This window comes from Mauremys mutica, chromosome 2, assembly GCF_020497125.1.
Source record: "Mauremys mutica isolate MM-2020 ecotype Southern chromosome 2, ASM2049712v1, whole genome shotgun sequence".
Taxonomy (NCBI): Eukaryota; Metazoa; Chordata; order Testudines; family Geoemydidae; genus Mauremys; species Mauremys mutica.
The window spans coordinates 287,836,689-287,845,643 of record NC_059073.1 but is presented as its reverse complement, the minus strand read 5'-3'; the positions used below and the strand labels follow the sequence as shown (position 1 = coordinate 287,845,643).

The window sequence follows — 8,955 nt, the reverse complement described above, 5'->3', positions numbered from 1 at the left end:
GCAGGCCTGTCAGCAGCGGAGAAAAGCTTGGGGAGGTGCCGCCTAAAGGCTGCGTGACCTGCCCTGGAAAGGCCCCAGTGGCTGGTTTTTGCACCCATGAGGCTTTTGCAAGCCAGGCTCGCGCTTTGTGAGCGGCTGCGGTGGGCGGGGCCGCCTGGCTCGCGTTCAGCGGAGTCACGATGGCTCAGCAGCGCTGCCGGCTGCATTGCTGGGACCCGCTGACTGCTAGGACCCGGCGGAAGGGGCAGTCGGAGCGACGTCATGGCCTGTCTCCCGTGGCGTCACCAGCCTCCTATTTGATTGGCTGATAACGGGGGGAGGCGGGGACGGATTTCTCACGCACAGGCATTGGGTCACGCGGCGGGGGAGGGGAGCGCTCCGTTTCCCCGAGGCAGGCTGGGAGCTGTAGTTCGGGGGTGGAGGCCGTAGGCAAGTTCCCCCTCCCGCGCGGGGTGGGCTGAACTCGTCAGCCAATAAGAGCAGGGGGCGGAGCGCGCGCAGGCGGTAGAAGCCGGCCGGTCCCGGGGTGAGTGACAGCGGGTGCGTAGCTCAGTCGGTGGCTGTGAGGAGAGTCGCTAGCGGGTGAGTGTGGGTCGCGGGCCCGAGGCGGGCAGCGGGGGGTCTGAGGAAAAAGGCCGGTGGGGGGGAAGCTTGGAGGGGTCTGAGGAGGGGAGGCGGGTACCGCGGCGAGGGGGCTCCGCGTAGTGACCGAGCGCTGTAGGGGGCCTGTGGTGGCCGCGGCAGCCGAAGGTCGCGGGGCTGGCGGGCGGGCGGGCGGGCGGGCGGGCGGGGGGGGTTAAGGGAAGCTGGAAGGACACGGGGGTGGTGGGGAGGGAGCTGGGCTGAGGCCGTGGGGGGAGGGGCTGAGACATGAGTAACGCGGGGGAGGGGAATGTAATGAGGGACCGGGCTAAGCTAGGACTGGGGTAAGGGGGCGAGGGGGTGGGTGACGTAATGAGGAGGGGGCCGGGCTAAGCTAGCACTAGGGTAACGAGGCGGGGGGTGATGTAACGGAGAAGGGTCGCCGGTAACGTCGCCTCTGGGGGAGGGTGCTCCTGCCCGTAAGTGGGTGATGGGTAAATCTCATGGTGTAGTAACAAATAGGGCCTGTGGGGGTCGCGCTTACAGGTCTCCTTGCGTTAGTCCCTTGAGGCTTGGGTGGGGTACCTGCTCCAGGGAGCTTGTCAGAGGTTAGACATACACCTCCCTCACCCCTTATTCCGGGTGAGTAAGGTGCTGAGCACATCTTGGGGTTTGATCCCTTAATGATCTGAAAATGCCCTGTGCCAAACAAGAGCGTGGCCGTTAGGGGTGTCTCGGGGGGCTGTCCTCATCATGATTCCACTTCCTCCCCAACCCCAGGTCTTCTCTCTGCAAGCCGCTTCTGTGACCTCTGGCTGAGTTCAAGGTCATATCTAAACAAATGTCATCTTGCATTTGACTGAAAATCCTACTTTCTCCTCCCTTTGGGAGAATGAGAGCGTTTAGTTTTGACTTCATCTTCCCCATTTACCAAAATGTCAGATGCTGTTTTGCATCTTTTATAGGTGCTGTAGGTCTCATTTTATAGTTAAGGGCTCTAAAGGCATTTGAAATGGTTACTTATCTAGTAAGAAGATTGTCTAGCTTCTAAATACTGACAATCAAATTAGATCAGATATGTTCATAAAGTATTGTGATTTCTCTCCTTGCACACCATATGTATGTTATAGTGGTTTAAACTTGGTTGTGAAAATATAAATAAGCCAAACCTTTTTTCCTTCAAATTCAGGTGTATATGTCTATATTTAAACACTAATGACATCAAAATTATGATTTGTCATATGCATCTAGAGTAACTTGTTTTTTTGAATAAATAAGCACTTTACAAATTACTTAAATACCATGGGGCATTTATTCTGATGAGTCCATTTTACACTGCACTGTCTGAGATTGAAAGTTTTGTGAGACAGACTCTCTTTATGCCCTGCCGTGCTGAGGACATTGTTAGGAAAACTCAAACAATAAAAATACATCCTAATCAGCCTGGGTAAGAGGTCTGCAGTAGTTACTGAACTGACCATCTAAAGTCAGGGTTTTTTTTGGCATTCCTGAATTATAGAAAGAATTGCGCTAGTGTCAGAATCTGAAGAAGGAAGTAATCTGTGGTGACAGACACTTTTTTTTAAAAAAAATAAATAAATCCTTATGAATGAGCTTGCTGAAAATACTGAAACTGGGTCACTGGCAAGCCTTGACATAAGGTTTTCTTCTTTTTTTTTTTTTGTAGCCATCAGTCTGAACAGTGGTGTTCTGCTCTAAGCAGCTGTTCCTTTTCACCACTCAATCTTGATAGAAAAAAAATCTTTCAATGAACTTTTTTAAATTGCAGATGAAATAGTGTTGCATGAGAAAAGTATTCACTGATGTGGGAATGATGATCCATTTATTTTTAAACGGTTGACATGTCCCACATGCAAGCTATGGTGTGTCTATCAAACATACTCCTGCGGGTCTGATATCAATACTAGACCCAGTACCTATTCTCTTTAAATATTAGGCTTCTCGCTCTTCAGTAAAAATCTGAGTTGACATAGTTTAAACTTAAACAAAGTGAAATATACTGGAGGTGAATTTTTCCCTGCTTGTCAAATGTGCTGGCTGACCTTCTTTAGTGGCTTACTGTTTTTCCTCACAAAATTTTTTGGAGACTTTCTCTTCCCCTCCTCCCACTTAAAATCCAGTGCCAGCATGGATGAGTAGCCCCACAGAAATGAATTGATATGGTGGAAGACAGAAAATTTGCAAGGAAAATGCTTCTGGTCTAAGCTCTCACTGGCTTATTTGTGGAAAAATCAGAATTGACTGTGCCTTTCATGAAGGTGCTGGGAACTCTATTCTTTGTGTGGAAAGTATGACAGCCATTAGGCAACAGCTTCCTTTCTCTGACACCAGTCTGTTTGATATGGAATTACTCTACCAAAGCACATTCTTATTCTTGTATTGTAAAAGCCATGCCTACGAGCTGAGGTTTTAAAGTCATAAAATTGATTTTAGCTTGGTGGTATAGATAAACATTGTAGTAAAGTGGATTAAGCCATACACCATCTCATCAGTTCAAAGTTTTTTGACTTGTATCTGGTTTCTAACTGAATATACAGTGGAAGTTACTGTGCTTTATATACTTGTGGTGCATTCAAAGTCTTGCATCTAAAGAACTCTCAAACATGAAAAAACTGTTAAATTCTAAAGTAGACTTTCTTCTTCTCTGCAGTCAACATGTCATCCAATCAGGAATCAGCTCTTCCTAGCTATGAGGCTGATATCAGCCAGACATCAAAACTGATCAGAAAATCTAAAGAGTCACCCTTTGTACCAGTTGGTAAGTTTCACTTTCACAGTGCAATGATGCTGTGGAGTAAGACAAGTAAATCTGGGAAAATACACAGTTGCATAAGTGTTCTTGTAATGGGCAGTGATTATAGTAAACTTAGTCACACACTACAAACAGGAAGTTACTGTGAAATGTTACTTCCTCATAAGGTATGGTACTGTTAGTAATTTGGCCCTACCTCTTGTACCTATCATGGTGTTCTACCTGAATTAATTCTGTTCTACCTGAATTAATATTCTAGCTGTATCAAACACTGTAGACTTAAAATGTCTGTTTTCCTTGTAATTCCCTCTGTCTTCCATTTAAAAGATAGTTGCTTACACACACCTTATTTCAATTTTTGGGTAGTGGATCCTATACTTGGGGAAACGTATCTTGCAGCAAGCCCAGAAGTCTGGCAGTAGAGGGCTGTCACAGTTAAAGGTAACTGCACCTGTATTCCCTCTCTGTGGCCCAGCAAGGGCACCCATTTTAGGCTTCCAACTCTCATGGCTATCACCTCTCTTGGGTGGCAATGTGAGTGTCTTCCCTTCTGACCTGGATACTTCCAGGCTGAGCAGTTCCCAGCCTTCACTGTTCCCAGCAAGACAGACTGCCTAAGCAGACCTGTTTGCTTTCTCGTCAGAGACTAACAACAGTGTTAACTGCCCATTGTTTAGGTACCATACAGCTCTTTCTATGCAAGCCTATTTATTCTTAGGATAAAAGAATTAGAGGAAACATATTAAAAACAACACAAAGAGCTACACACATGCTTACCAGAGATCACCCCAGTTCCAACCTGGGCTCTGGCAGGTGGTTAGTCCCTTCAAACCCCACAATGGGATCTCTTCTTTGGTCACAAGTTCACAACAGCCTCAGCTCAGAACTATCACCCTCATGACTCTAAATCACTGCTTTATCCAGTCTGTACCTATTCAGTCTCTTCAAAGGTCATCAGCCAGGCAGTGGGGTTTTTTGCTCAAAAGGAAGCTTCAAAAGGGGGTGGGTCACTTCCATCCCCCTAGCCCTAAGTGTTTCCTAGGAAATCCACTTCACACATTGTCCCCAAAAGTCTTTTGAAATTCCTATTATTTCCCAGAGATTGCATTAATTAGCTTCATAGGGAAGCTACATAACCAATTGGATTTTTAATGCAATGGACTCTTAAAATACTTAATTCAGTAAGGTTTAACTTAATTCCATTAGGCTTGTCCAGGATGTCATCTCACAGGGACTATATCTGGTCACATCAGAGACTGCCAAATTAATAAGTGACTAGACATTTTAAAAAAATGTGAACTTGCCTCCTGCTAAACTGATAGCTGTAGGTGCTGAAGTCTTTTAGTTGAAGCAATGGACTCAAATCACACCTTGTGATACCTCCCTCAGGTGTGAGGATAGTTCAGTATCCGTGACCATTAGTCCTTGGTTTTTCTGCTGAGACCCATAGAAAGGCTTTGGGGTAGGCTACTAACAAGAGTACCACGTGTAGGGTGTTCTCTTAATGTGGATGTTAGTCCAATTTCTAATTGGAAAAAGATACCACTAAAATTGCTTCCTATATGAACCAAGCAGTCATCAAATGATAACTTTTGGTTGATAGTAGTCTGAACTGCATTTAATTTAATGATCTAGAAGTGAAATGCTTTGTCCATTGCCAGAATCTAGTTATCCAGTTCCCATGACCTTGGGAGTTTTGCTGTCTAGGCTGCTGGAGCCCAGTGTAAATGTAACAACCTCTATACATGTGCAAGCTTTTCCAAGTTTGGTTTTGAAACAATTTTCAGATCTTGTGTCAGAACTAGTTCACAGGCCCTAAAGTGCACACAAATTTGGTTTAACCTTATAGCTACATAAATGACCCATGTGCAGGTGTGGGTCTACAGTCTCCTCACGTGGACTAGTGACTTGTATTTGGAGGTAAGATAAATCATAACCCAGTTATCTAGGCAATTATTGGCATAGGAATATATACACAATCCAAAATATTTACTAGGTACCTTCCTATGAAACTATGGCATGTAACTGATTCCAAATAGAGAATGTAAGTTCCCAGAAACTGGGAATTGCAGGAGGTAAAATACTAGTGCACATGAGAGCATGTAAATAGGCCATTGCCTGCAAGGTTCAGGCTTGGGAGTGTCTTTAGCTTTTTCCACAGACAGAAGAAAAAGTTCAACTAAAATGTGTCCTCTGTTAAGCTGACTCTCCAATGCATGGGAGAAATAACATGACATGTCCAATGCCAGTGTTCAAGTGAATCCAAGGTCAAACTTGACACATACAAACAATAACAATCTTCATTTGTGGGTGTCTAGACCAAAAAATCTAGCACTGCTATTAGTGCATGGATGCAGTTTGAACTTTGTTCAGAGCTGAATTTGAGAGCTCTTATTTGTTTTTGAACTACAGCTCTAAGGGCATTCCTCTGAAAAGAGGAGGCAGTTAAATTTGCTCTTATGGCAGTTTCTGACCAGTATCAAAGCAGCCGTGACATCCACTAAGGCTGCTATCCCCATCTGCCTTCCTGGAAGAAATGTTGTGCAATGATGTGCTATGTCTTAGGGGTTTTTTTTAACCTAGTTCTCCAGTAATGGAGTACCAAAACTCTGTTGGGGGTCCAGTCTGGACTGGCTTCTGGATCAGGCTAGACATCACTTGGGTGGGAAAGGAATTACCCATAAACTAATAGCCCACTGAACATAAGCTAACACTGTAGTTACTGTTAGGTGTTAATGATGGGGCTAAAACACTTAGGGGAGGGGGTTTATAAGTAGCTTTTGCTTTAAAAGTCAACAACTTAAAATTTAACAAGTCTTGTGAGGAATGTAATATCGTGTAATTACTAAATGCTTGTTTACCTTGCTTTATAGGGATGGCTGGTTTGATTGCAGTTGTAGGCTATGGACTGTACAAACTGAAGCACAGAGGCAATACAAAAATGTCTGTTCACCTGATTCACATGCGCGTGGCAGCCCAGGGCTTTGTTGTTGGAGCAATGACATGTGGTATGTATAACACGGGCAGCTGTTGTCCAGCCCTAGTTACCTCTTAATGATGGCAGACTTACTTTAAAAGTGTTCTTTACACTAAAGGATAAATGTCTTGGAGTAGCTTGTAAACCATCAACTATTTCTAACTGTACTGGAAACTTGCAAACATATAAGCTCTTTTAGTGAGGCTGAGCTAGTAAACTGGTTTCTTTGCTCAGTATCAAACATGGTTACCTAGATACCAGGCATACTAAATGTTATGAACACATCTCTCTGGTTTCTCCCTTCATTTTTTACACACATGCATGAAATTGTATTAACATTCAGGGAACTTAGCACGTTTGTAAAAAGAATCAAGCTAAGTCAGTGAAGAAAACAAAGAATACAATTGCCCCATGCATGTTGTGGATATTCTAAGGTGTTTGAAGAAAGCAGAAGAGTTCAGAAAGGCTTAATTGTCAAATAACTTTCTTAAACTCATTTCTCCATGGGAAAGATTAGCAGTTGTCTACATTTTGCATCTAAATTGAAGGTATAGCTACACCATAAATCACACTAGCTCTGATACCAACAGTATGTAGAGAACCCTGTTTGTGTGTTGTCTTTCATTTTAACAAATGAATTGTGGCTATTACTGAAATTCTAGATGGGAAGTGAAATTATAAAGAATATAGACTCATATTTTCTTCTCTTGCTAGTAGTCTTCCTGGCTGCAGCTAGTTCTTGAAATAGTCTTCTCCTTTAATAAAGGATGTATATTTAACTGCTTTGCTTGTGTTTGTATTTCAGGTGTGCTCTACTCAATGTATCGGGAATACCTGGCAAAACCCAAGGAGTAAAAAAATAAATATAACTGAAATCTGTGCTGCGTGGTGGTGGTCTATGTATCTTAGTTATAGACCTCACATTGAGGTGTCTTTTTAATTAAAAGAAAAAAGAGTGGGAAATAAAATAAAAATTCAAGGATGTGGTTCTACAATACTGTACATGTCTTGAACCTTTTAGGTTGCCAGTCTGGATCTAGCACAAGGTGGTGACAAAGCTACCACAATCTGCTGGCTTTCTTAGACTGAGACTACCACACCCACTAGGAACTTGTGTATTGTACAGCACAGTGCCTCTCTTCCCTTTCCCACCCAGTCTCCCTACACAACTGATAATTTATGGCATTCTTGACCAGAAGTCCAAGGATTGTAAATAGGTCTGGAACCCAAACAACCTTCTTTCACTGGAGTGGTGGTCCCTCAAGCGCATGGCTGAAGCACCTAGGAAAGTCTGCGGGGAGAAGGTTGTACTCCTGCCTATGTTGTCTTTGTCCTGTAGATAAAAGAACTTCAGTCTCTAAGGCTATAATCCAGCACTTTCACTAGCACTAAACTCACTCAAAATAATTCTTAAATTTGCATAGAACAAAATGGCTTTAAAACTAAAAATAGGTTTTGTTTTAATTTGAAGCATGAGCTGAGCATTCACTAGTGGATAAAACTATTTAAACATATTTATTACACAATACTAATAATTGAGGCCCAGAAGCCCTATTTTTAATAAATTATGGATTGCAGCTTCTGAGATTGAGTTTGGTAACTGCTCATTTATTTTTGCAGTATTAGGTGTATGATGTAACATTTTAAAATGACATTTTGAAAACTAAATCTGTACTTGAAGTGATGCATTTTAAGTATGTAATTAGAATGCCTGACTTAATTTGTGTGATATTGCTGTTTCAATGGAAGTTCTAAACTTCTTAGACCTTTGCCTTTATTATCCTTGGTGTGAGATCATATGGAGTGTTCTTCCATTAGTGATTTATGGTAACTTCATTAAAATCTGGCCTCGACGCCAAATGTATTGATCAAGTGAAGCACATCTGTAAACTTCCACTTTCTCGAACTTGCTGGCATTCCATGGAGATAGCCTGGTGTCTAACAGTGTTTGTAATAAATACAGTAAGCAACTCCAACCTGTCTGATTTTTACTGTGAATGTGACGGAGGGAGAGCTGAGGGGCATTGCTGGGTTCACACACAAGCAGTATGAGGGAATCTCCTGATGATGTGAAACTCAAATCCACCTTCAGGCTTTCTGGCCCTCCTGTCCCCTCTCTATGGGAATGGTTGCTGCGGGAACTGCCTCCTACTCCAAGATGGGAGATGGCTTGGGAGCAGGCTGATGGGGTGGGCTCATGGTGCTGCCTGGCCCTTTAGGGGATGGTTGAGGGGATATGGATCACAGGAGCTCAATGACTTGCACCCTATGAGGGATTGCAGGCAGTAATGGTGGGAGGCTGGGATCTTGGGGGTGCTGTGTAGGATGATATTTCCTCAAAGGGAAAATGGGGCCATCTATGAGGCTAGCCTGAGCCCTCCTCTTCCCTGCCGCACATGGTGCTGGCCTGAGACACTTGTCTGAGCCCCCCTCCCAACGTGGGGCTGGGGCTGGTGTTGCTGGCCTCCTGAGCCCCTCTGCGGGGCTAGTGTTGGCATGACTTCTTGCTCAAGCCGTCCCTACCTGCATGAGGCTGGGGCTAGTGTCAGTGCTTGCCTGAGCCTTGTCTGCCCGCCCCCCTGTGTGGGGCTGGCATCACCACTTGCCTCCCTGCACATTCCTC

The 8,955-nt window shown here is 44.1% G+C and overlaps 1 protein-coding gene across 2 annotated transcripts; it reads left to right on the top strand.

Moving 5' to 3' along the window:
- The first annotated feature begins 427 nt into the window (after nt 1-427).
- Nucleotides 428-8,308, top strand: HIGD1A (HIG1 hypoxia inducible domain family member 1A). Of its 2 annotated transcripts, none has more exons than XM_045007932.1 (4): nt 428-582; nt 3,254-3,361; nt 6,229-6,363; nt 7,138-8,308. In XM_045007932.1, the coding sequence occupies exons 2-4, from the start codon at nt 3,259-3,261 to the stop codon at nt 7,185-7,187; spliced, it is 288 nt and encodes a 95-aa protein (XP_044863867.1). In that variant the 5' UTR covers nt 428-582; nt 3,254-3,258; the 3' UTR covers nt 7,188-8,308. The 2 variants fall into 2 exon arrangements, with proteins under 2 accessions (XP_044863867.1, XP_044863868.1); XM_045007933.1 differs by having other exon boundaries at nt 512-526.
- Nucleotides 8,309-8,955: the final 647 nt, after the last annotated feature.

Coding starts and splice junctions, on each gene's coding strand:
- HIGD1A (XM_045007932.1), top strand. CDS start 3,259: ATGTCATCCAATCAGGAATCAGCTCTTCCTAGCTATGAGGCTGATATC. Junction 3,362..6,228: donor GTCACCCTTTGTACCAGTTG/GTAAGTTTCACT, acceptor CTTGCTTTATAG/GGATGGCTGGTTTGATTGCA. Junction 6,364..7,137: donor TGTTGGAGCAATGACATGTG/GTATGTATAACA, acceptor TTTGTATTTCAG/GTGTGCTCTACTCAATGTAT.